This window comes from Capsella rubella, unplaced genomic scaffold, assembly GCF_000375325.1.
Source record: "Capsella rubella cultivar Monte Gargano unplaced genomic scaffold, Caprub1_0 scaffold_2, whole genome shotgun sequence".
Taxonomy (NCBI): Eukaryota; Viridiplantae; Streptophyta; class Magnoliopsida; order Brassicales; family Brassicaceae; genus Capsella; species Capsella rubella.
The window spans coordinates 1,170,435-1,196,554 of NW_006238922.1; the positions used below are offsets into that span (position 1 = coordinate 1,170,435).

The 26,120-nt window shown below is 36.1% G+C and overlaps 13 protein-coding genes across 13 annotated transcripts; 7 read left to right on the top strand and 6 right to left on the bottom strand.

The window, feature by feature from the left end:
• The first annotated feature begins 1,102 nt into the window (after positions 1-1,102).
• On the top strand, positions 1,103-2,503 carry LOC17895427 (S-type anion channel SLAH1). The gene is made up of 2 exons (XM_006301497.2): positions 1,103-1,971; positions 2,069-2,503. The coding sequence occupies exons 1-2, from the start codon at positions 1,135-1,137 to the stop codon at positions 2,366-2,368; spliced, it is 1,137 nt and encodes a 378-aa protein (XP_006301559.1). The 5' UTR covers positions 1,103-1,134; the 3' UTR covers positions 2,369-2,503.
• Positions 2,504-2,592: 89 nt separating this feature from the next.
• LOC17896329 (putative F-box/kelch-repeat protein At1g62270) lies at positions 2,593-3,699 on the bottom strand. Its single transcript, XM_006301468.1, has one exon. The coding sequence runs from the start codon at positions 3,697-3,699 to the stop codon at positions 2,593-2,595; it is 1,107 nt and encodes a 368-aa protein (XP_006301530.1).
• Positions 3,700-5,288: 1,589 nt separating this feature from the next.
• Positions 5,289-6,910, top strand: LOC17895428 (S-type anion channel SLAH4). The gene is made up of 3 exons (XM_006302365.2): positions 5,289-5,375; positions 5,631-6,513; positions 6,591-6,910. Exons 2-3 carry the CDS (start codon positions 5,680-5,682, stop codon positions 6,858-6,860), a joined length of 1,104 nt encoding a protein of 367 aa, XP_006302427.1. The 5' UTR covers positions 5,289-5,375; positions 5,631-5,679; the 3' UTR covers positions 6,861-6,910.
• A 160-nt stretch (positions 6,911-7,070) lies between these two features.
• LOC17896044 (pentatricopeptide repeat-containing protein At1g62260, mitochondrial) lies at positions 7,071-9,377 on the top strand. The gene is made up of 2 exons (XM_006301763.2): positions 7,071-9,130; positions 9,282-9,377. Exon 1 carries the CDS (start codon positions 7,113-7,115, stop codon positions 9,057-9,059), a length of 1,947 nt encoding a protein of 648 aa, XP_006301825.2. The 5' UTR covers positions 7,071-7,112; the 3' UTR covers positions 9,060-9,130; positions 9,282-9,377.
• LOC17894025 lies at positions 9,327-11,215 on the top strand. Its single transcript, XM_023787814.1, has 7 exons — positions 9,327-9,424; positions 9,723-9,947; positions 10,034-10,150; positions 10,242-10,400; positions 10,520-10,692; positions 10,795-10,900; positions 11,006-11,215. Exons 2-7 carry the CDS (start codon positions 9,756-9,758, stop codon positions 11,033-11,035), a joined length of 777 nt encoding a protein of 258 aa, XP_023643582.1. The 5' UTR covers positions 9,327-9,424; positions 9,723-9,755; the 3' UTR covers positions 11,036-11,215.
• Positions 11,216-11,243: 28 nt separating this feature from the next.
• Positions 11,244-12,168, bottom strand: LOC111831970 (putative glycine-rich cell wall structural protein 1). The gene has a single exon (XM_023787815.1). The coding sequence runs from the start codon at positions 12,070-12,072 to the stop codon at positions 11,392-11,394; it is 681 nt and encodes a 226-aa protein (XP_023643583.1). The 5' UTR covers positions 12,073-12,168; the 3' UTR covers positions 11,244-11,391.
• Positions 12,169-13,007: 839 nt separating this feature from the next.
• On the top strand, positions 13,008-13,745 carry LOC17896223 (UPF0540 protein At1g62220). Its single transcript, XM_006300311.2, has one exon. It carries the CDS (start codon positions 13,078-13,080, stop codon positions 13,513-13,515), a length of 438 nt encoding a protein of 145 aa, XP_006300373.1. The 5' UTR covers positions 13,008-13,077; the 3' UTR covers positions 13,516-13,745.
• A 1,171-nt stretch (positions 13,746-14,916) lies between these two features.
• Positions 14,917-15,602, top strand: LOC17894986 (UPF0540 protein At1g62220). The gene has a single exon (XM_006301588.2). It carries the CDS (start codon positions 14,980-14,982, stop codon positions 15,418-15,420), a length of 441 nt encoding a protein of 146 aa, XP_006301650.1. The 5' UTR covers positions 14,917-14,979; the 3' UTR covers positions 15,421-15,602.
• Positions 15,603-16,442: 840 nt separating this feature from the next.
• LOC111832057 lies at positions 16,443-16,920 on the top strand. The gene has a single exon (XM_023788306.1). It carries the CDS (start codon positions 16,472-16,474, stop codon positions 16,913-16,915), a length of 444 nt encoding a protein of 147 aa, XP_023644074.1. The 5' UTR covers positions 16,443-16,471; the 3' UTR covers positions 16,916-16,920.
• A 2,256-nt stretch (positions 16,921-19,176) lies between these two features.
• On the bottom strand, positions 19,177-19,680 carry LOC17894793 (UPF0540 protein At1g62220). The gene has a single exon (XM_006300908.2). The coding sequence runs from the start codon at positions 19,612-19,614 to the stop codon at positions 19,177-19,179; it is 438 nt and encodes a 145-aa protein (XP_006300970.1). The 5' UTR covers positions 19,615-19,680.
• A 1,465-nt stretch (positions 19,681-21,145) lies between these two features.
• Positions 21,146-21,852, bottom strand: LOC17894378 (UPF0540 protein At1g62000). The gene has a single exon (XM_006301091.2). The coding sequence runs from the start codon at positions 21,787-21,789 to the stop codon at positions 21,358-21,360; it is 432 nt and encodes a 143-aa protein (XP_006301153.1). The 5' UTR covers positions 21,790-21,852; the 3' UTR covers positions 21,146-21,357.
• Positions 21,853-23,614: 1,762 nt separating this feature from the next.
• On the bottom strand, positions 23,615-24,290 carry LOC17895715 (UPF0540 protein At1g62060). The gene has a single exon (XM_006300505.2). The coding sequence runs from the start codon at positions 24,235-24,237 to the stop codon at positions 23,809-23,811; it is 429 nt and encodes a 142-aa protein (XP_006300567.1). The 5' UTR covers positions 24,238-24,290; the 3' UTR covers positions 23,615-23,808.
• Positions 24,291-25,288: 998 nt separating this feature from the next.
• LOC17895856 lies at positions 25,289-25,948 on the bottom strand. The gene has a single exon (XM_006301608.2). It carries the CDS (start codon positions 25,896-25,898, stop codon positions 25,563-25,565), a length of 336 nt encoding a protein of 111 aa, XP_006301670.1. The 5' UTR covers positions 25,899-25,948; the 3' UTR covers positions 25,289-25,562.
• Positions 25,949-26,120: the final 172 nt, after the last annotated feature.

Genomic DNA, 26,120 nt, shown 5'->3' on the forward strand with positions numbered 1-26,120 from the left:
TTCCTTACTATTTATGTAATTGGGCCTAAACGGTTTTTGAAATTGAATCAAACATGATCGACCTTTTTCTTCATTGCCATTGTCAACAATTGCGTGTGAGAGACTTCCAACATATATGCCACATGACTCATTTTATCGAGTTATCTCCGACCATTTTATACTTTATTATCTCTTCTTTTTTGTAATGTATATGGTGTACAAAGGCAGAACAACTAATATAAGCGTCTACACAAACCCCACATCATAGTGTCCTAGTGAGGTGCTGACCTAAAACAGAGAGAATCTATTAAAAACAAACTCAGACTTCAACTTGGCAAAACAAAATAAAGTTCATTTCCACCTAAAAACTCATACGTATGGGCACTTAAACCTCCTCATAAAGTATATGTGTACTCAAGTCTTATTCAAATAAGTATGAGGTAAGAACTCACATCCTTGATATATCATACATTTCTAATAAGAAACCAAACGAACTGAAAGCACTAATATACTGTAATTTGATTTAAATTCGAAGTTACCCAAGAACTTAACAGTTTTATGCTGCAATGGCTCGCAAAATGTGCGACCTCTTTTCACGAAGTTAGGCATTGGCTCTTGACCTTGATCAATAGGTGAAAACAGCTAATCATCATCAAGACAATATGATTGTTTACCTAATTTTAAGTACATGATCTTAAACAAAGTTATAAGAGACTGAGAACTAGCTAGTGGGTCGCTGCCATCAGAGATAGTGGTAACATCTCGTGATAAGAAAAACCTAATAATCCTGTTTAATTATTATGTACTAGTTAGGTAAAGTAGGAAATATATATTAAAGATTTATTTGTAAATTAATTTTTATGTGTATCCCTATGTAGCTTAAACAAGACATGTTGAGACTTTAATTACTGTACAAGTTATTGAGCTTACCAAAAGTTACTAATAAAGTTGATATCCTTCCAATAAATCCATTACCATTTTTAGGTACCACCTTTGTCCAACACTAACTAACTCCCCCTAAATCACGTGTTTTGTACTAAATAATCTCCATTAGCTTTAATTTATTTCACGGTCTATAAATGTTAACTCTATCCTAAGGTTAGGACAGCATAGAGCCAAACAAGCCATTACCATCTTTTTCATCCATACACAGAGATGACAAGCTTGGAAATTGCTATCAAAGTTGATAACTCAATATCAAGCAGCAAAGACCTTACCGATGATACTAAACCCATTGTCTTGATGTCTATTTTGCGTGGTCTCCACGCAGGATATTTCAGAATAAGCCTCTCTATCTGCAGCCAAGCTCTGCTATGGAAGATAATGATCGCACCTGACTCGCCGAGCATGTCTCATGTGCATAGCAGACTCCCATTTATGGCGTTCCATCTCCTGTGGTACCTAGCACTTGCAACACAAGTTTCACTCTGCTTTTTGTACGCCTTAAAGTGTATTTTCTTATCTGACATGGTGAAGGAAGAGTTCTTGCACTATATTGGAGTGAACTATCTTTACGCTCCATCCATTTCCTGCCTTCTCTTGCTTCAGTCAGCTCCAATGATGGAACCACAAAGCGTTTTGTATCAGACACTATTCTGGGTGTTTGCTGTTCCTGTCTTGACCCTTGACATAAAGCTTTACGGCCAGTGGTTCACAACAGAGAAAAGGTTTTTGTCGATGCTAGCAAACCCAGCAAGCCAAGTATCAGTAATAGCGAACCTCGTGGCTGCACGAGGAGCTGCAGAGATGGGTTGGAAAGAGTGTGCTCTATGCATGTTCTCCTTAGGAATGGTTCACTATTTGGTTATCTTTGTCACACTTTATCAACGCTTACCAGGTGGAAACAATTTCCCAACCAAGTTAAGGCCAATCTTCTTCTTGTTCTTTGCTGCACCAGCCATGGCAAGTCTAGCTTGGAACTCCATTTGTGAAACCTTTGATGCTGTAGCGAAGATGTTGTTCTTCCTCTCGCTTTTCATCTTCATGTCCCTGGTAAGTTTTACAATACACAAAGAAACAAAGTTTAACGTTCAAACATAAAATTGTATGAAAACACAATTACCTTATGTTTGTGTTAAAACATTTTCAGGTGTGTAGGCCAAATCTTTTCAAGAAATCAATGAAAAGATTCAACGTCGCGTGGTGGGCTTACTCGTTCCCTCTTACCTTTCTTGCCTTAGACTCAGTTCAGTATGCCCAAGAAGTGAAAGACCCGATTGGTTCTGGCTTGATGCTTATATTCTCATCCATGTCAGTTTTGATCTTCCTTGGTATGATGTTACTGACAGCAGCAAACAGCAATAGATTACTTAGACGTGATCCTGTCCTGAGTTCCGCTACCGGTCCAAAAGACAAGCAAAAATCATTGCCGCTCAGTGTGGCTTTGTAATAAATATAAATAAAACAAGCTATATTTTTATGTTATGTATTATCTCTAATATTTCTCATCCAAAGACCTCTGTGTGGAAGCATTTTGGAAGCTTTTTAATCACTACATTAAGAGCAATACACTATATATTTTGTACCCCACAAAATTCATTTATTAGTCGAAGGACATGATCAGAAAGATATTTGAAAAAACGAAAGAAAAACAAAGAAACAAACTAGATATTGCTAGAATTGAACCAAACTTGGAGCATAACTGAACAAACGTGGGCTATATGTTTTTTTTCCAATATCTACTTTTCTCCAATATTGATCCTCTCCAATAATGTATACAAAATCGTTGTTATCTTCTTCATTCTCATCACAACACACGATCACTTTATTCTGCTCGTCGATGACAAAACTTACTTCAGTCCCAAACCGATGAATGCTCGGATCAATCTTAAAAAAAGGGCTCCAAGACATGGCTTTGGTCTGAGTGATATTATTTGTTATCCATATCTCCATCTTTAATGTATCTTCGTTCTGAAAGAACACTGAAAGCCGATCTTCTCGTACAGTACTTGATAGGGAGATAGTATCCCAATAAGAACAACCCTTGAACGGAAGGCACACACGTGGACCAAATCTCTCAGTTGTAAAGTCAAAACTTATTAAGAAATCTTGAGTTAGTTCTTCTTTTCCTTTATCTGAAGCTATCCAGTAAGAGTTTCCCTTTAAAGACACACCATCTTCAAAGAATGCTATCGTGAAGTCCGGAGTGATACTACAAAGAACCCTCCATTGATTAGAATTAAACTCATAAATTTCCAAATCAAAAGTGTCAAGATCCAAGAACCTCATGATTTTGTAACTATAGCACGGTTTGTTGTTTTCGTATCCGAGAGCGTACTTATCGTTTAGACTAACCGTGTCTTTGATCCACTTGGTTTGACCAGTACAAGGGTTCCAAACCAACACTCTAGCTACTGTTTTGCATAGCAATAAGCCATTGCAGTGAAAGACTTGAAATACCAAAGTGTTAAGTAAACTACAATAAAGAGGATCTAGGATAGCTTCACCTTTAAGCTGTATAGATGGATCAATATTATCCTGAAGTCCACGCAGATTAAGGCTCGTTGAATAAATATCATATCCCCTCAACATGGCAACCAAAACCTGTTTTTCTGCTTTATCAAAGTGCTTCATGGTGAATCTCTGGTCACTGAATAAAACGTTCCATTGTTTGCATGTAGACCGTAATCGTTTTAGAGACGAAGCAGAAACCCTAGCGAGTATCTCCTCTACCAAATCTAATGGAAGATCGAACAAGGAAGAAGATTGTACGCTCATCATTAAAGTGATCTCCCTAGGAAGGAAGAGAGCTATGTATTATAAATTAGGGTTCTGACTTTCAGGTTTGACCTGGCTCTTTGTATATATATTTGCTAATTTTACTATTTTTCTCTCTTTGAAATTAAGTTAGATAGGTCAAAGACTAGGGTTTTAGAATTCGTGATGTCCAAGTCTCACCGAAACTAACTGTGTTCGAAAGTTTTTTTTTTTTTACTTACATTTTATCAAGTTGAATAAGAAATTATATACATGAAACATGTATCAATGAGCATAATAATACAACCACTTATTAAGTACGACGAAATTATGGGGAAAGTGAATGAGCATACCATTACATGTTTTTTTTTCCGTGTTATTTTGTAACATTTATTTTTAATAAATTGTTTTGTGGCCAAACATTTAAGAGTGATATGATCATATATAGGCCATGATTGTTGGGCCTTCAAAACGCCTTAATTTTATGGACCATTGAGTTGATTCCTACTATCCTAAATCTAAAACCTTGGACACCATGGAGAAAACTTCGACAAAAGAAGTCACGTTAAAACAAAAACATCGGATACCATAGAGAACACTTCGACAAGAGGTCGTCGGACAGCAAAAACGTAGGTCAAGGTATATATAGAGAACTAGCCAAAATAGAAGAGATTTGGAACGAGACAAATCAATCCCATTACTGTCTCTAAGCCAATGGTGAACTAAAAATGGTTCATCCCAACGTCATTAGGTTCTCACCCGTCTGATATATATACTAGGGTAGATGCAAGAAATCCAAGAAAACCAAAATGCCACTCGACATTTTGCTTATACTATTTCGTAAGAGCATTATATATAAGGTCACCAAAAAATTATTCTACAAATTGTTGCCAAAAAAAAAAATGTATCCCATAACTATCAGGCCTAAAGTCTTTCAACGCAAAGGCTAACCATCATACGGCTTTTATGCCGCCTCGGAGGTCGCAATCAAGTGAGCGACTTAGGAGTTAGGATTTGATTGGTAGTCTTGTTTGGTACCACTCTTACAAGTGGGTTAGAGAGTTTGAATTGTTTTGTTGGTGTAACCAATAATAAGAAGGAAAGAAAATGAATTGGTTGAGAGTTGAAAACATTCAATTTAAATACATAGTTGAAGTATGGACCGCTCATACAACTTGTTTGAAAAAATATATAGTATACCATCGTCCATTTTACCAAATGAATATTTTTTAGGAAAAATATCTTTTGTTTTGGAAATCTTCGTACTAAAACTTAAAAAGATATTCAGATTTTGGCTCATATGGATCCATCAGTTGATGCTTTATAATTTGTTTTTTTCTCCCACTTTTTGTCAACATATAAGCAGGACAACAACGACATATATATTAAAAGTGTTGGTCAGTTTATAAAGATTTTTTTTCTAATATGTGTTCGCCGTCGTGACGTAATAGAAAGGGATGTTAGGATTATATAAGGAAGCTTCACATTCAAGCCTAAACATTCTTAGTTATCTCCCTTACTGAGAAGGACGAAAGGTCAACGTTGGTTTTAGATGAAACGAGGATCTAAGGCGACAACTCTCGGAATCAGAAAACAATCGGTTCGAAAGAGTCAAGAAGGAACCTCGACGACATTAGTAGTGGACACTGCCGAAACACTACACTTGAAGTTTTAATCAATTCTAACTTCAGAAAATCCAGGTTTATTCAAGTTATATAACTTAGATTTCATTTAGTATTTTGATATTGATATGTGTATGTATATTAGTACTAGTTTTATTGAACTTGCCAAAAGTTTATAAAAGTGAATCCTATCTTTGGTGAGACTTCATTACAAGTATCATCTTTAATCCAACACTAACTTAACCAAAATAACTTGTGTTTTGTACTAATTAATAATTTCTATTGGCTTTGTTTTCTTTGTCTAATGCTTATGTACATGAACTCTTTCTTTAGGATAGGACAACAAAGAGATATATAAGCTCTAATACATCAATATACCGAGATGGAGATTCCTAGCCAAGAAATTCATATCAAGATTGATAACCCAAGATCAAGTAACAACAAGAGAAAGAGAAAGACTAGCCTCGCTGATGCGGAACCCATTGTCTTGATGTCAGTTTTGAGTAGTCTCCATGCAGGCTATTTCAGAATAAGCCTTTCTCTATGTAGCCAAGCATTGCTATGGAAGATAATGGTCCATTCCCATAGCGAACTACCGTCTATGGCGTACTATATCCTGTGGTACTTAGCACTTATAACGCAAGTATCACTCTGTTTTTTGTATGCCTTCAAGTGTATTTTCTTATTTCACTTGGTGAAGGAGGAGTTCGTGCATTATATTGGAGTAAACTATCTTTATGCTCCATCCATTTCATGCCTTTTACTGCTTCAATCAGCTCCTATGATAGAACCACACAACGTTTTGTATCAGACACTATTCTGGATCTTTGCTGTTCCAGTATTGACCCTAGACACAAAGCTTTATGGCCAATGGTTCACAACAGAGAAAAGGTTTTTGTCGATAATGGCAAACCCGGCAAGCCAAGTATCGGTAATCGCAAACCTAGTGGCTGCGCGAGGAGCAGCAGAGATGGGTTGGAAAGAGTGTGCTCTATGCTTGTTCTCACTAGGAATGGTTCACTATTTGGTTATCTTTGTCACACTCTATCAACGCTTACCAGGCGGAAACAACTTCCCAACCACGTTGAGACCTGTTTTTTTCTTGTTTTTCGCGGCACCAGCCACTGCTAGTCTAGCTTGGAACTCTATTTGTGGAACCTTTGACACTATAGCGAAGATGTTGTTCTTTCTTTCTCTCTTCATCTTCATATCCCTAGTAAGTTTACAACACACCAAGAATCAGAAAACATTATGACAATACATTTTACACTTCTTTTTGTTTAACATTTTCAGGTCTGTAGGCCAAATCTTATAAAGAAGTCGATAAAAAGATTCAATGTCGCGTGGTGGGCTTACTCGTTCCCTCTCACCTTTCTCGCTTTAGACTCGGTTCAGTATGCACAAGAGGTGAACGAACATGTCGCTTCGGTCTTGATGTTTATAATCTCATCCATCTCAGTTTTGATCTTCTTCGGTGTGATGTTACTGACAGCAGCAAACAGTAAAAGATTACTCAGACGTGATCCTGTTCTCTGGTCTGCTACTGGTCCAAAAGACAAATAAAGATCGTATGCTAAAGCTAGTCTTAACCACAAATGAATGTAACATATGTATATGGGTACAGAAAATAAGAACTTGCAACTAGAAAGTTTGAAGTGAAAATCAAACCCGGTTCAATTACTTTAAACCGGTATGAATTGAACCGAATTATTTCCCGACTCAATTTAATCCAATTTAACCCGACTCTAAATTTCAAAGGCAGAGTTTTTTTTTTTTGTTTTGATCGCTGCAATTCGCCGGCGACGAGAGACGACGATGATCCGATCACGAAGTGTCTTGTTGATATTGAGGAAGGTGTATCAATCTTCATGTGTTAAATGCTTATGGGCAAACTCTTTCTCTTCTACTTCAGTTTCGTCAAGCTTGGGTTTTAGAGCGACGAACAAAGAGTTGAACCAGATGATAAGATCGGGTTACATCGTCGAAGCTAGAAAGATTTTCGAAAAACTGGAAGCGAGGAACATTGTGACATGGAACACGATGATAAGTGGGTATGTGAGAAGGCGGGAAATGAATCAAGCACGGAAACTGTTCGACGAAATGCCTGAGAGAGATGTTGTGACTTGGAACGCGATGATTTCGGGTTATGTTTCATGTGGTGGGATTAGGTTTCTTGAGGAAGCAAGGAAGCTGTTCGATGAAATGCCTTCAAGGGATTCTTTTTCTTGGAACACAATGATTAGTGGTTATGCGAAGAATCGGAGGATTAGTGAAGCTTTGTTGTTATTTGAGAACATGCCTGAGAGAAATGGTGTGTCATGGAATGCTATGATCACTGGGTTTTTTCAGAACGGTGATGTGAATCGCGCGGTTGAGTTGTTTCAGATAATGCCTGAGAAGGATTCTTCTTCTTTATGTGCACTTGTTGCTGGTCTTATTAAAAACGAGAGACTCGAAGAAGCTGCTTGGTTTTTGGGTCAATATGGGAGTATAGGTTCAGGTAGGGAAGATTTGGTTTTTGCTTATAATACCTTGATTGTTGGATATGGACAGAGAGGACAAGTAGAAGCAGCTCGACGTCTGTTTGATCAGATTCCTGATGGTGAGTTCGGAGACATATTCCATAGAAATGTCGTATCGTGGAATTCCATGATCAAAGCTTACTTGAAAGTGGGAGATGTGGTCTCTGCACGGTTGTTGTTCGATAAGATGAAAGACCGTGATACGATTTCTTGGAACACTATGATTGATGGATACGTACACGCTTCTAGGATGGAAGAGGCTTTTTATCTGTTTTCGAAAATGCCAAACCGTGATACACACTCATGGAACATGATGGTCTCTGGTTATGCTAGTGTTGGCAATGTAGAGCTTGCTCGTCATTATTTTGAGAAAACACCGGAGAAAACTACAGTATCGTGGAACACGATTATAGCAGCTTATGAGAAAAATAAGGACTACAAAGAAGCTTTTGAGATGTTTATCCGGATGAACATTGAAGGAAAGAAGCCTGACCCACATACTCTAACTTCTCTTCTCAGTGTATCAACCGGGCTTGTAAATCTACGCTTAGGAATGCAGATGCACCAAATCTTTCTCAAGACTGTGATCCCCGATGTTCCAGTCCACAATGCCCTTATCACTATGTATTCGAGATGCGGCGAATTAATGGAGTCTAGAAGAATCTTCGATGAAATGAAGCTCAAAAGAGAAGTAATCACATGGAATGCAATGATAGGAGGGTATGCTTTCCATGGTAATGTCTCAGAGGCCTTGAATCTGTTCTGGTTAATGAAAAGTAACAGGATATATCCTTCTCACATAACATTTGTCTCGGTTCTGAATGCTTGTGCTCACGCGGGACTTGTTGATGAGGCTAAAGCTCAGTTTGTGTCCATGGTCAGTGAGTACAATATCACGCCGCAGATGGAACATTACTCTTCTCTGGTCAATGTAATCAGTGGACAAGGGCAATTTGAAGAGGCCATGTGTGTCATAAAGAGTATGCCTTTTGAGCCAGACAAGACGATATGGGGTGCATTGTTAGATGCTTGTAGGATTTATAACAATGTAGGGCTCGCACATGTTGCAGCTGAAGCAATGTCGAGACTCGAACCAGAGAGCTCAACACCTTATGTACTGTTGTACAACATGTACGCGGAAATGGGACTATGGGACGAAGCTTCTCAAGTGAGAATGAAGATGGAGGGTAAAAGAATCAAGAAGGAAAGAGGATCAAGTTGGGTTGACTCCTCAACATAAAAAACTTCTTTTTATGTTCACAAAAAGATAAAAAATTATCGGGATTCAGAAGTCAGATAGAAACTGATAAGGTACTCTTGATGGTTCTCTGTTTTCTCCTTACTATTCATCAAATTGCACTAATTTAGTGTATTATATTGATTACAATGTCAATTTCGTGAAAGATAATGTTCATTTGGATTTGGCATTTAGTCTATCTTATTTGTTTTTGATATTTTTCAGCCATTCAAATTACTGGTGGCTTCAAATTCTCCTGTTACATATATACATGCATACGTGTATCGATATCGCTGCTGCTTCTCTGAGTCTTCACCGGCGTTTAAAAACCCAAATTTCTCATATCTGAATCTGGGTTTTTCAAAAGGGTAAGTCTTTTTCTGTTCAAATTTCACCATCTAACCTTAGTAGGCAGTAGATGAATCGATCTTATGATAATTATGTAGCGAGTAGGTCTTGTGCAACTGATTATGCTATCGATTAGGAGATTCTTGGAAGTTTTTGCAAGATCGGAGCTTTTAACCTCTAATAGTGTCTTGAGATGAAATTAGGGTTGAATCTGGAACATCAATTTCTTTATATCTTATACATCTTATTTTCCTTGAAGCTTCTGTCTTTTGCTTTAATGGAGTTGTTGCTTTTCTCTGTTTTTGTTTACTGGGGCAGATTAGGGCATTTCTTCATTGATATGGTTCAGAAATGTTAGCTCTGTATCCTTCGGGAACTATCGACAAATTCCAAATTCGTTTTTGCGGTTTCAAAACCACGGTTTTTGGTCCTTTGATTAACTCTTCTGTGTCTCCAAGTTTAAGAGTTGCTTGGAGCAATGTAGAGAGTTATCATTCATCATTCTCTCCAAAAGGCCAAATTCATCATCTAAGGAAATGGATGGTTAGTGATGTTGAAAGTTCTGTCTCTTGATTACAAAGTTTACATCCAAGAGCTTCTAAGCTTTTTGTTTGTTGATTTCCATCAAGTTTTGTCGCTCCCGCAGCAGCTCGGATGATGAGTACCGTTCATCACGCAACATAGCTTTAAGTCTGTTAAGACGTTATAGGACCGTGATTGAACGTGGTGAAGGAGAAACCTTAAAAGTAACTTCCCTCTTTTGTTTTTTTTTTGTTCCATTCTCACTATTTTCTCTATCATATATTCATCGTTCATTGTTATTTTGTTTATCTTAAGGAATTCATTTCCGCTGGTGTGAATGCATACTCGCTCGGTTGCACAGATGAAGATTTGAGAAAAGAACTAATTGCTATGAAAGAATCAGGATTAGAGCTTGAACGAATGGAGAGTTACCATGGAAGCACACAGACTAAATCCAAGATTTCGCTGTCCGAGGTTAGCTTGTTAGTTAGTTGCTATGAACTTGTGATATCATAGGTTAACAATATGAGCTAAGTTGTATTGGATTTTTAGTTCTGCCTCATCAATTTGAGCTGACGGTTTTAATTCCGCAGGTAGATGAATGCATATTGTGGCTTAGCATTGTATTCATCACGATCTTGTGTACTCCACAACCTACAGTCGTGAGATGGTCATCGACTTCTTCGGTTTCCGATGAAATTCTAAGCAAATGGAGAGGCTTTTGCGCGGTTATAGCCAATGCATACTTTATTAGAGGAATGGCATGGTAAGATCATCCACTCTAAGACGCAAATGAAATATTTGTAAAAATTGTAAAATCTATGCGTTGTTATGAAAATTCCAATTTTGAACCATCCGGCGAGTGTAGGCTGCCAGTGAAGACCCTTCAGTTGGAGCAGATGGCGGTTACAGGACAAGCGGAGGAGCCATCGGTTGTGGCCAGCCGAATGCGACTGGTCTTTAGCACCCTCGAGGTTAGTTTATTTTGTAAAAGGAATTGTTATTTTGAATTCGCGCTTCATCAGTCAACATCCTCGGACTGTCAGGGTTTTGAAATCAGTTCTACATCGTATTCGTAGGTAGTGAGTCCTCAATGGCCACGGGTTTAAATATGATCTTCTGCATACTGCAATATACGAACTATAAGGTATCTTTGTTTTGTTCTTTGAATCTTATCTTTGCCAAGATTTTTCTATCGTTTTGTTAACCTGATATTGTAAATTTCTATAGTTTATCGAATTTACGATATTGTAAAATTTCTCCCTGTTAAAACATGATGTTCTTCATCATTTAGAAGTTACTTATAAAAAAAAAACATTTTGTAGAACACATATTGACCCTTATAACTGTAAAAATGAAACATTACACAGTGAGAATTAAATAGAGTATCACCCAATGATAAGAATGTTAACATAAAAGCTTTAGAATAAGGACACACGCATAAGACTAGATACCCATTTTAATGTTAAGAATGGACAGTACCGCTTCCGCTGCCGCTGCCACTGCCACTGCCACTGCCGCTCCCACCAATACCCCCACCGCCACCACCTCCACCACCACCACCACCGCCTCCACCACCTACGCTTACATACACACCCGGGCCACTAGCGGTTCCACTTCCGCTGCCACTACCGCTTCCGCTTCCACTGCTGCTACCACTGCTACCATCAGCGCCACCACCACCCCCTCCACCTTCTCCGCTGCCACCGCCTCCTCCACTTGCCGAATACTCGCCAGTGCTACTGACACTACCATTACCGCTACCATAACCAGTACCGGAACCATTACCGTTAAAGTAACTACCACTACTACCGCCAGAACCGCCACCGGCTCCACCTCCGCCTCCACCACCACCTCCACCTCCAACAACTATGTCTCCGGGACAGTCGGAGCGCCCGTTCCCATTCCCATTTCCATTTGCATCTCCGTTGCCGTTTGCACTATCGTTGCTTCCGTTGTCGGTACCACCTTCAACGGCTACTCCTCCACCACCGCCGCCACCGCCACCAGCGGCACAAATAGGCTCATCTTCTAATTTTTTGTCCGTGAATTTGGTATGTTCAGGCACTCCTCGAAAGTGCCTTGCGCCATTAGCATACACAACTCCTAAGAGAACCACTACAAACAACAACTTGGTGATTTCCATATTTTTTGTTACTTTATATATTTCTGAAATGTATTTTTTCCTTTTCTTCTCTTTTCTTGTGAGTTCTCATGTTCAAGCATCATTGGCTATTTATACCGTCACACACATACATATATTTACATTAATAATATATATATACGTGTTTGTGTTTGTTAATTGTTACAAAGAAATGAATAAATGAGAAAGGGATTTGAAGTTAATTTGTTACCTGAATCACTTGGATACATTTAACCTTGACATAATCGATATTTCAACATCTTATGGTGTGATAAACTGACTGAAGTATGGTATTCATGTTACTTACGTAATGTTCTCAAATAAGATATATATATTAGTAAACCTTATGATATCGTAACTATAGTTCGACAATAGTGTACATGTTTGATACTTTGGGTTTGTTTTGTTAATCAGTAATATGAGCTTTAGGTCCAAACAATTTTATCAGCTAGGATTAGTCTTTTCTGATATGTAGAACTCGTAATATCAATAGAACTAAGCATGCATGCATGTAATAGTACGTAATTTTAGATGTTAATATTTTGCATTGTAATACATACATACATTGTGTAGATAGTCCAAAAACATATATATATCCTTTCAAATATCAATTTATATGAGTTAATGTAAAAGTAATCTACAAGTAAGTCATATTTCTCACGACAACGGTATACTTTTACGTTAGACAAAATAACTAACTAAATATTTGATAGTCACAGAATTAAATCAAAAGGAAATGTGGAAAAATAAAACTTTCAAAATGTAAACATGTTTAATTTGACATATATGTACGTAAGACTATTAGTTATGGGTTAAAACATTAACTATTGCATTAAAGCGTATATTTTTCTTGTAAGAAATGAATTCATAAACTAATAAATACATTTTTGTTTTAAAGAGTGTAGTATATACATAGAGCTAGGTTACAATGTGGGAGTAACACACCACGACGCAATACGTACAAAAAAAAACATATAAATTATAAAACCAAAAGGAGAGAAATCAAAGATGAAAGCCATAAAGTTTGTAGTGCTTCTCTTGATAGGAGTTGTGTGTGCCAGTACTGTTGGTGCAATTAGGCATCTCCAAGAAGGATCCAAAGAGACCGAATTAGGCATCTCTATTCCCAACACTGTCACTACCAACGGCGTTGGAACTCAGCTTACTGTTGTTGTTTATAGTAGCGCTACCGGTTATGGCAATAACAGTGCTAGTGCTAGAAAGGGTACCAAAGGTCCCAAAGGTAGTTCAAATGCAACTGGCATTGGAACTACTAGCGGATATGTCATCGCGGATGGTCCCAACGCAAGAGCTTATTCTAGGAGTAATGCATACGGACGAGGCCAAGCTGATGCTGCAGCGGCTCCCAATGGTGCCAGAGGCAGTGGAGTTGGTTCGGGAGGTGGCACCACCGTTGCATATGGCAGCACCGGGCCTCCACCGTAAGGTGTACAGGCTCATTGCTCCGGCTATATATAATTAATACTCTACAAACCCCAACAATCTCTTTTGTATTCATAAATAAAACTAGAGATTGTCACATATAGTCATGATAAATGCTACTCTTCGTGTGTGATGTCTATTCTTAAATAAAAATAAATGCTATAGTTACAGCATTAATAATCTTTTTGGATGTTGTCAGAAATTACAAATAATAATAATAATATTTTATCAAATTGAAGATTCAAGGTAAGGCCAGTAGATCCTTTTTAATTCAGCTTTCACAAGGGTGGCTCTTGTTTTGTGTTCAACTCTGTCCTCAGCCAAGAACATGGGTTTAATTTGCAACTCTTTTTTGTGTTCAACTTAGTTGTCACTTAAAACTTTCTCCAATTTGAAGCGGAAACTCTGATTTATTATCAAATCATTGTGAATATAAGATAAGTCTAGCAGAACATTATAAAAACAAAAAATACATTGATAGCACAATATGATACGTATATTTCGCTACTACTACTACTATTGAAGATGATGTTAACTTTACACACAATAAATCATAAAGTCACATATAACATATGAAATTACTCACTAACAGTATTTACATTTCTAATACCAAATTACTCGAATTTATAATGCAAATAAGTTAGATTTTTAGTTTTAATGTTTTATTGGATTTCATTTGGAATAGTTAAATTTTAAGGATACATTTGAAATAAATAAATTTGATGTAATAAGATTATTTGTTAGATGCCTAAAGAAAGATTGTATGTTATACTATTAAACTTAAGGGACTAAAATAAAAATACAAACTAGATTTTGAAAAGTTTATTTGAGGTTTAAGTAATCAGAACTTCAAATTTTGGGATTTTAAAGATGTATACATAATTGAGCACAAACACTCTCGAAGTCGAATTTAAGGGTTTGTTGGGGATGCTTTTAGAAATGATCAAAATGAAACAATGAGGACAATATATCTTCAGCCTTAGGAAAATTAAACTACTCTAGTCACAAGATTTTTATAAGCATGTACCTACTCCTGCTAATTGTAGATTAATTACCGCTCACATATTTAGGAATATTTTCTAAAAATTTTCGTTTTAGATATAATTTACATAAAGTATTGATACGTAGATAATTAACTAATATTAATCAGATATCACTATCCATATTACTAGGTGGTTAGATAAAATTTCAATTGATTTTCGCAAGAGGTTTTGATATATTATCATGTTGACATCTTGGTATGACTATTAGTTGTAATATATGTTACAAAAAATGCATTGAAGCATGTATTTTTCTTGTAAGAAATGAACACGTAACCTAATAAATACAAGTGTATCATGTGTGTGTGTGTATATATATATATATATATATATATATAGAGGCTATGATTTGAGAAGAAGAACACAACACAACTCACCACAAAACACACAATTCAATCTAAAAAAGATAAATAAACAAAACCAAAAGATGAATTCCACAAAGTTTACTGTGTTTCTCGTGATTGGTGTTTTGTGTGCCATTGTCACCGCAAGGCAGGTCGAAGAAGTCTCCAAAGAGACCAAACTTGGCACCTCTAACTCAAAAGCTGCTACCAAAGGCATTGGAGCTGAGCTTTCTGTTAATGCCACCACTACAAGCTATAGTGATGGCTTTAGCTATGCTAGTGCTAGTAGGAGTCCGAAAGGTCCACGCGCTGATGCATATGGAACTGGCTACACGGCTACCAGCGGAGATGTCGCTGCTAAGGGTCGCAACGCCAATGCTTCTTCTACCAGTGGTTCTTCCGCTCAAGGCGGCGCTGCAGCTGTCGCGAACCGCAAAGGTGCTGCTGCAACTGGAAACGGTAACGCAGGTTCGGCCTCCACTGCGAAGGGCAGCACCGGCAGCAAAGGAAAAAAGAAGAATTGAGCTGTGAGGTGATTCATGCTCATTGCTCAAACCTACCGTATATAGAAATTACAAACTCACGATCTCTTCGGTGTTCATAAATAAAACCAGAGATTGTCACACCTTTAATAATTATCATTACTACTCTTTCTATGTAATGCCAATCTTATAAATAAAACAAATGCAATAATTACGACCTTATGGTAATCTTCTTCAATGTAAATATGCCGTGCTAACACATATAGAAGACTTAATGTTAATTTGCTGAAAACAATTAATATCATACCAAAGACACATCGTTTGGTGAAAAAATAAAATTTAAGTTATTAGATTCCTAATAAAGGAGAACAAGTATTAAAGGGATGATTAGAGAGAGTTAATTGACAAAATCACATTTCTTTTACTTTGAGATTAGCTTGATAGTGTTTAACATTAGGGAGAGATGCACGAGAGAAATTTGAATTTTCTATGTATATTTTGAGATATAACATGTAAAATATTTTAAGCCATGCAGGATGTGAAATTATTAACGTACGATATATAAGAAATGCGAGAATTAAAAAAAAAAATGTGGCCTAGTGTTTCATGCATTTTTTTTTTTCACTCATGTCTTCTTAGCCTATGGTGCTTATAATATTCAGACACTGCTCAGCATATTCTTTTTTTTTTTATAATTAATCTTAGATGTCCTGTAATGTATACTTGAATATAATTTTGAAATATTTTTTACTGTAATGAAACTAGAATGATCGCAATATTTTCTACTAATTGTTTTTTAATTAGTTACTCTGTAGATTATAAACAAGTAAGTAGTATTATATATTTAGATATCGCAATCTATCCATAATACTAGCTGGTTAGATAAACATCGCGATTGACTATCAGTTGTAATGTTACTAATGCATTTAAGCAAATGTATATTTCTTGTAAGAAATGCTCATATATCGTAATAAATACACGTGTATCGTTTGTGAGTGTTAGATGTAGAAGTATAGTTTTGGGAAGAAGAGCACAACACAAACTCACCACAAACACACAATACAATCTAAAAAGGTCAAATAAAAACCAAAAGATGAATGCCACAAAGTTTGCTGTCCTTCTCGTAATTGGCGTTTTATGTGTCAATATCAGCGCAAGGGTTGTGTCAAAAGAGTCCAAACTAGGCACCTCTGTCTCAAAAACTGCTATCAAAGGCATTGGAGCTGAGCTTGATGTCGATGCCGGAACTGCAAGCTACTCTACGAGCAATGGCTATGTTAGTGTTAAGGATACTCAAGACGCTGATGAACTCTTGATGCATGAGGTTGTCTACTTGAACGAGAAGAACTGCATACCAAGCAAGTACGAGACAAACACCGGAGAAGAAAACATTTGGTATCTAGATAATGGAGCTAGTAACCACATGACAGGCGATCGAAGATATTTCACAAAGATTGACGAGTCATCCCAGATTTGTGGTCTATGGTTTGAGGGGGAGTATTGGAATACAAACCAATATCCCACATCGAAAGATTAGAAATAGAAGTTTCTAATATATAAGTCAAGTCCAATTTCAATTAGTATGAGCCATTTTGGGAAGTAGCCCAATAAATCCATGCGGGCTTGAGTTATAGGCCCAAAGCGTACAATATCATACTAATGAAAAGTTGGCTTGATTTTGAAAACCCAATAATTGGTATCAGAGCCTAGGTCATGATAGTGGACCTAGGGTCTAGGTATGTGGGAAAACCCCTCAATGTGACACGATAAGAAAAGTACCTCGAGATTAGGAGGGCTAAGATTTGTGGTCTATGGTTTGAGGGGGAGTATTGGAATACAAACCAATATCCCCACATCGAAAGATTAGAAAGAGAAGTTTCTAATATATAAGTCAAGTCCAATTCCAATTAGTATGAGGCCTTTTGGGAAGGAGCCCAATAAATCCGTGCGGGCTTGAGTTATAGGCCCAAAGCAAACAATATCATACTAATGAAAAGTTGGCTTGGTTTAGAAAACCCAATAATTGGTATCAGAGCCTAGGTCATGATAGTGGACCTAGGGCCTAGGGATGTGGGAAAACCCCTCAATGTGAAACGATAAGAAAAGTACCTCGAAATTAGGAGGGCTAAGATTTGTGGTTTATGCTTTGAGGGGGAGTATTGGAATACAAACCAATATCCCACATCGAAAGATTATAAAGAGAAGTTTCTAATATATAAGTCAAGTTCAATTCCAATTAGTATGAGGCCTTTTGGGAAGGAGCCCAATAAATCTGTGCGGGTTTGAGTTATAGGCACAAATCAAACAATATCATACTAATGAAAAGTTGGCTTGATTTAGAAAACCTAATATACTAGGAGTCCCAAAGGTCCAACTGCCACAACAAGCGGAAATGGCTACACAGGTACCATCTCTGCTAGGGGTCGCAATGCCAAGGCTTCTTCTACCAGTGGTTCTTCAGCTCAAGGCAATGCAGCAGGTGCCGTGAATCGCAATGGTGCTGCTGCACGTGGAGACGGTTCAGCTGGTTCGGCCTCCACTGCTAAGGGCAGCACGGGCAGCAAGAAAGGGAGAAAGGATTGAGCTGTGAGGTGATCATCATGCTCATTTCTCAAAACTATTAATATATATATATATATATGTTCTACAAAATAACAATCTCTCTTGTATTCTTAAATAAAACCTGAGATTCTGTCACTTTTAATTATCATGAAATGCTACTCTTTCTGTGTTGCAATGAATATTTTATGAACAAAATAAATGAAAATAATTACGACCTTTTAGTACTAATCTTCTTTAACAATTTTTATATATACAACACAGTGCCATGCCAACACATTTAGAGGCCTAATACTCTTCAGTAGTGATCTAGAATGAATCAAGATACAAATATAAATTAGGTACTGATCTAAGTAATGCATATGGGAAATTATATTGGACTACAAGGTTCAAGTAGTTCTTCTACTGACCTTACTTCTACAGAACGTTAGGGATTCATTGACCATGCATGGAAGAAATGACTAGAGAACAATTAGTTCAATTGAAATGGATCTTTGGCAAGAATTAGATTCATAAGAAACAAAAAAATGGAGATCATACTGAAAAAGGAGAAATTCAAAGAAACTAATCTTGGATAGTGGTGTGTATATTTCTTATGGCAAAAACGTTTATGATGAGTAGTGTCTGAACAAACGATGACACGGCATTTGTAAGCACAATAGCTAGGCTAGAAGACATGACGAGTGAAAAGAACATGAAGCAATTTCTAGCCAATAGGCTGCCTTAGGCCAAGTATATTGTTTTAACTTTTTATGGACAAAATTTTAATTTAGTTGAATTGGTTAAGACACTACTCATCATATGACATTGTGTTTTCATGGATTCTAAATCTTGAAATGGTTGTTTTAAAATCTAATTAATGATTTTAATTTTGTTACCCTTCTCAAATCCCAGATTTTGCTCATCTTTTTTTTCTTCTGATTTATGAGATGTTGAACCTCCGTTCTAGCTAGCTATGGCACCGGCTAGTTTCTTTTATTACACGATACACATTTTTTCTTATGATCCTTTAAATTAAATGTATTGCTATTTTTCCTATGATCACATGTTTATTTTTAGCAAGGTCGTAACTATTGCATTTATTTTTACGATAAAGTAGCCATTACAAAGAAAGAGTAACACTTCATAATAATTAAAGGAGACAATCTCTGGTTTTATTTATGAATATATATAAGAGATCGTGATTTTGTAGAATATAGACTAATAGGTTTGAGCAATGAGCATGAATCACCTCACAGCTCAATTCTTTTTTCCTTTGCTTCCCGTGCGTCCCTTCGCAGTGGATCCCGAACCTGCGTTACCGTTTCCAGTTGCAGCAGCACCTTTGCGATTTGCGACAGCTGCAGCGCCGCCTTGACCGGAAGAACCACTGGTAGAAGAAGCATTGGCATTGCGACCCTTAGCAGCGACATCTCCGCTGGTAGCCGTGTAGCCAGTTCCATATGCATCAGCGCGTGGACCTTTCGGACTCCTACTAGCACTAGCATAGCTAAAGCCATCACTATAGCTTGTAGTGGTGGCATTAACAGAAAGCTCAGCTCCAATGCCTTTGGTAGCAGCTTTTGAGTTAGAGGTGCCTAGTTTGGTCTCTTTGGAGACTTCTTCGACCTGCCTTGCGGTGACAATGGCACACAAAACACCAATAACGAGAAACACAGTAAACTTTGTGGCATTCATCTTTTGGTTTTGTTTATTTATCTTTTTTTCTTCTATTGAATTGTGTGTTTGTGGTGATTTGTGTTGTGTTCGTCTTCCCAAATCGTTATTGCTTCTATTTATACACACGCACACACTCGATACCGCATGCATTTACTAGGATACGTGAGCATTTCATACAAGTAATATACATTTGCTTAAATGCATGCGTTAGTAAAAATTACAACTAATAGTCATACAATATTAACACCTCTTACGAGGATCAGTTTGCAATTTTTATCTAACTAACTCGAGTTGCGATATATAATCAATGCTATCCTATTTATTTCTTATCTATAGAATAATACATTTTTGTAAAAATATTGTTAAAACAAAAATAGTATCTAATGTACAATACATTTTTGCAAAATATTGTAAGAAAAAACTGATTTGGCATTTGATTTGATTTTTTTTTTTTTTTTTTTTTTTGTTGTTGCTAGAAGTCAAGAGTGGAGAAGCCCACCGGACGAAATGGTACCTTCATAATAAATTTAAGTTTAATTAATCAAAATATCTTTGTGATAAATTACACGTAACATAGAAAATAGTTCTCAATTAGTATGGGGAAGAGTGATACAACACCATTTTATATTTCTCTTAAAGTTGAAATTTTTTCATATTTGTGAATTTAAAACATTGAACGTAAAAGTGAGCAGTTAGACTTTTAAAACAGTAAGAAACAAATAAATTGCAACTATGAATGGCGAAATTGTGGCTTTTAAAATTAATCGAAATTAGGTAATAAACTAGTATCAAAATACTCTGGACATGTAAGTGTATTTTATTTATTAGGGTAATGCTTTTCAATGCATTATATGATTTTTTTGACGCATAACTGATAGTCTTACCACGATGTCGAATTATTAAGTACCAATCTAAGCACCTTCTTCTTGTGAACGTAACATAAACATGACAGTTTTTTTTTAAACAATAGGGTTTTAAAAAGCTTGTTATTTACGTCGTAAATATCAAATGTTTAATAAGCTATATATATCCAAAGTAATGTCAATGTCTTATATAAGATATTTTCTTTGCAAAAACCGGGATATCTTAACCCTTTAAGATATTCCCAATAATGTTACCCTTATATAACCAAGCAATGTTATATTTTTGTTTCCTGTTATCATCTTTCCACACTTTTACCCCAATATCTATTGGTTATTAAGTGTATTAGTGTATATACTTGTAGACGTGTAATATATATACTTGGATCTTTTAATCTTATGTGTTGCATATATCATGAAAAAAAAAAAACATTGTTTGAGATAACGTTATTTTTGGTCTAAAACAATGGATCGATCTCAGGTTAACACAGTACTCATCGACGCTTTATATTCAGTGATACGTTTTTTTACGTATTATATAATATGCTTTCGACATTATGAGTTATAAAATAATTTGTTCACTTAGAAATTAAAAACTTAATTTTTAATATGGTCTTTTAGGCCTCTAGATGTGTTGGCACGGCACTATATATGTATGTGTATACATAACTAGTTATAGAAGATTAATATAAAGTCGTAACTCGTAACCATGGCCTTTACTTTATTTATAAAATAGGCATTACAACACATAAAGAGTAGCACTTCATGAAAATTAAAGGTGACAGACAATCTCAGGTTTTATTTATGAATACAAGAGAGATTGTGATTTTGTAGAACATATATATATATATATATATATATATATATATATGAATAGTTTTGAGAAATGAGCATGAGCACCTCACAGCTTTCTCCCTTTCTTGCTGCCCGTGCTGCCCTTGGCAGTGGAGGCCGAGCCAGCTGAACCGTTTCCACGTGCAGCAGCACCATTGCGATTCACGGCACCTGCTGCATTGCCTTGAGCTGAAGAACCACTGGTAGAAGAAGCCTTGGCATTGCGACCCTTAGCAGAGACAGCTCCGCTGGTACCCGTGTTGCCACTTCCGCTGGCTGTGGCGGTTGGACCTTTGGGACTCCTACTAACACTAACAAAGCCATAGCCCGTAGAGTAGCTTGTAGTTCCGGCATCGACAGAAAGCTCAGCTCCAATGCCTTTGGTAGCAGTTTTGGAAATAGAGGTGCCTAGTTTGGTCTCTTTGGAGACCACCCTTGCGCTGACATTAACAAACAAAACGCCAATCACGAGAAGCATAGCAAACTTTGTGGCATTCATCTTTTGGTCTTGTTTATCTTTCTTAGTTTAAGTTGTGTGTTTGTGGTGATGAGTTGTGTTGTGTTCTTCTTCCCAAAATCATAGCCTCTATTTATACACACACATTCGATACGTATGCATTAATTAGGATACGTGTGCATTTCTTACAAGAAATATACAAATGCTTAAATGCGTTAGTCAAATTACAACTAATAGTCATACCTATATGTCAACATGAATCTTCATACCTCTTGGCAAGATCAATTGCAATTTTATCTGACTAGCTACGACGCTATTACTACTGATATCAATATACTAAATATCTCCTATAATAAAAGGAATAAATTATAATTTGACATAATGAAATAATCTATATAGGAATTACCTAGTTTATTTAATCTAAAATTTGACCTCCTAAAAAACATGACGAGATCTAAAAAATTTTACTTCCTAAATCTCTATTCTAAGCCAAATCTCATTATCAAAACCAAAATATTCAAGTTTAAAGTGCGGTCTCGCAAAGAAATTATCAGTCGCTCTCCATCTGGTTGGTTACAAAAGGCATTACTGTTTATGCAAAATCTATCTAATTAAGAAAGAGAACAATTCATGCATACAAAGTTAATTATGATTGTTCCACCAAATCTATCACCGTGAATTCTAAGCTTCTACTTTGTATAAAAGTTCTTTCCTCTTTTATTTTCAAACCAAAAAGCCATGCATGTTTTTGGTTTGTGGACACTTTTGGTCTTTTAATCAACAAACGTTATGTTCAATCTTCGTTTTGTGGTCACTTAGAGGCTTTTATACTTTCTTAGCCTTCTTCTTTTATTTATTTTTGTTCCATATACTTGAACTTAAAGAAAACTAACACATTGATTTTGTTTTTAGCTTTAGACTTAATTAGAGCACTTCCTTTTTCATATCAATCCAGAATCCTTAGTAACATAAAATATAATTATCCAACCTTTCTTTTCCAACTTAGATGCTAGCCTTTGTGATTCTAATAACTTGCCTCAATGAGATCTAACCTTTTTCGTTTCCGATACTCTTGAGATTTTCCACATGTTAGCAATATAAAAAAAAGTCTCCACTCAAACGAATGATCAAGAGTCGAAAGAATGCTCAAAATATAGGTTAAGAGAAACATTTTAAAAATTGGAAAATGGCCATTAAGGATAACAAAAGTTGGCAAATTCGCAAAGAAAACCCCGAATGTGTCTTCTTTTTTTATTTTTTTTGGTCACCGTGTCTTTAGCTAAGCATAATACAGTATACACATTTGATCCAAACGGAAGAATCAGATTCATTAAAAGTCCAAATTCATAAAGATACTTTGAAGTTCATGTGAGTTTCAAAAAAGTAGAATTTTTCGAAAGATGCAAAGGTTGAAAACATGGGTTTTCCATTTGTCTCAAAGATGCTTATAAAATATCAGTTAAATGAAATAGTGTATATTAATATTTCTTTATTCAGTTTGTGTTGTAATCAAGTTGTTTATCCTATTATCTGCATGGAAGTTAAGTATCTAATTTGGCATTCTTGAATCGAAATATTAAATACGAGTTTAAATATTTTGATCTTAATCGTAACTTTGAACTTTCTGCAAGGTAATTAGATGTAAATGAAAATGAAAAATGCAACCTAACATGAAATTATACTTAAACGTAGCATATGACTCAAATATATGCAAAATAGAAATTAAGAACACAAAAGTTAAAAGACTATAATCCATTCCCCCTGACTTGAATTACATTGTCTTAGTGTAATTAACAAAGGTTAAAGAAAAGCATGTTAAGATAGCTAGTACCATATTTGCTTATTGATTCAAATTTCAGAATAAGAGTCATATAAAGTAGTAACTATGGCATTTATTTTATTTATTAAATAGGCATTACAGCACATAAATAGTAGCATTTCATGGTATTTAAAGGTGACAGACAATCTCAGGTTTTATTTATGAATACAAAGAGAGATTCTGATTTTGTAGAACATATATATATTAATAGGTTTGAGCAATGAGCATGATCACCTCACAGCTCAATACTTTCTTCCTTTGCTGCCCGTGCGGCCATTCGCAGTGGATGCCGAACTTGCGGAACCGTCTCCACGTGAAGCAGCACCATTGCGATTCGCGGCAGCTGCAGCACTGCCTCGAGCATTAGAACCACTGGTAGAAGAAGCCTCGGCCTTGGGACCCCGAGCAAAGACAAACCCGCTGGTACTTGTGTAGCCATTTCCGCTTGAAGCAGCTCTTGGACCTTTGCGACCTTGAGTAACACTAGCATAGCCAGTGCCGGAAGAGTAGCTATCAGTCCTGACAGTAACATCAAGCTCAGCTCCAATGCCTTTGGTAGCAGTTTTGGGAGTAGAGGTGCCTAGTTTGGTCTCTTCGGACACCACACTTGCGCTGATATTGACACACAAAGCGCCAATCACGAGAAGCACAGCAAACTTTGTGGCATTCATCTTTTGGTTTTGTTTATCTTTTAGATTAAAAACTGTATGTTTGTGGTGAGTTTGTGTTGTGCTCTTCTTCCCAAAACCATAGCCTCTATATATACACACACTAGATACACTGGTATTTATTAGGATACATGAGCCTTTCTTACAAGAAATATTCATTTGCTTAAATTTACAATCTAAATTACAACTAATGTACAAGTTAAACTTGCCTAAATCAATCGCAATGTTTATCTAACCAGCTAGTATTATAGATAGATTCCGATAACTGATATTTTTTTTTGTAAATAAATTAGTAGAAAATGTTTATTTTTAAAATATGTAAGTATACATAATTACATCACATCTACGATTAAAATAAAAATAGAATGAATTTTTGTTTTGAGAAATAATCTCAAGTCTACACTCTCGTGTAATCTTGCATTTGTCCACAGTATTTATTCGATCGAGTTTGAATTCGGATAATGATTACAAACATGTTCGTCTCACCCTAATGAATTTTTCTTACGAATTAAATAAATAAAATGCATAGTATAATTGAACTTAATGTTAATTTACTTTGGTAGATCTTAGCACTGATAGACGATTTAAGATACTTTATCAGATAACTTGGGAAATATGTGCAGATGATATATATGATGTAGCAAATTTTTGTACGTTGACCGAAAAAAATATTCTTGAAAACATTTGAGCCAATATGAATTGTAGACTTTGATACCTATATGGTTATTAGAATTCTTTATAACATACGCTATGCGACTTAACTCACTACAAGCTTCATCTAAGGCTTTAACTATTTTTAATCCATGTTTGTATAAAACTTCAATTATTGATAAACTATTTGTCTTTCAAATATGTTCTCAATCGAGATCTCCATCTTTTAGTAATAGTATGTTTGTTCATAAAAATCCTAATCTAGGATGAACCACTATAAATCGGGTGTGTCATTTATTTGTTTTTGTTTGTTTGAGATTTTGAGTTTCGATTTAGAATCCGCAATTCCTAACAATTTCCTTCAGTAACCGATTCACGATACGCTTTGAGAATTACAACAAGATTAATCACACTAAAAACTCGAAGTGCTAAGGAATTTATTGCAATATACTTCTATACACATATGAATTGGTTTACAAACACACACTTCATCACTTCCTTAACCACATTTATTTTATTTAGTAAGGGGTAGTACTAGTTACACATAATAAGTAGCATTTTCTGTAATAATTAAAGGTGACAATCTCTAGTTTTATTTATGAACACAAAAGAGACTGTGGGTTTGTAGAATATATTGTTAATAAGTTTATGCAATGAACATCGTCATCACCTAATGTTCAAGGGTGAGTCCTGCCAGACGAATGGCTGCTACCACTTGCGGAACCATAACCTCTAGCGGTGGCACCATAGGGAACTTTGGATACTCTTCCAGTGCCACCATTAGCCATGATTGGCCGAACGCGCGAATGAGCTGATGATTTCATAGGTGGTATTGGTACCGGAGTTGGTAACTCCGGTAGTTTTGGCAACCCCAGTGGTGGTAACGAAGGAAGCGGAACGGTCTTTTTATCCATAACATGTTTGGAAACTTCTTCCAGTGGCCTTGCGCCTACGTTGGCACAAACAACCTCAACGACCAAAACCATCAGTAGAAGCTTTGCGACGAGAGTCATTATTTGGTTTCTAGTTTTGTTTCTTAAGATACTTTTGTGTTTTGTGGTGAGTTTTTTTTTTTTTTGCCAACATCATGCATAGGCCTATATATATATTATAGTCATACACCTACCTAAACACATCTTTACAATTTTTAGTATACGTACGTGTGTGTATTTTATTTAATTGTTACAATGAAATGAATAAATTTGAAAGAGATTTGATTTAAATTAGATATCTTA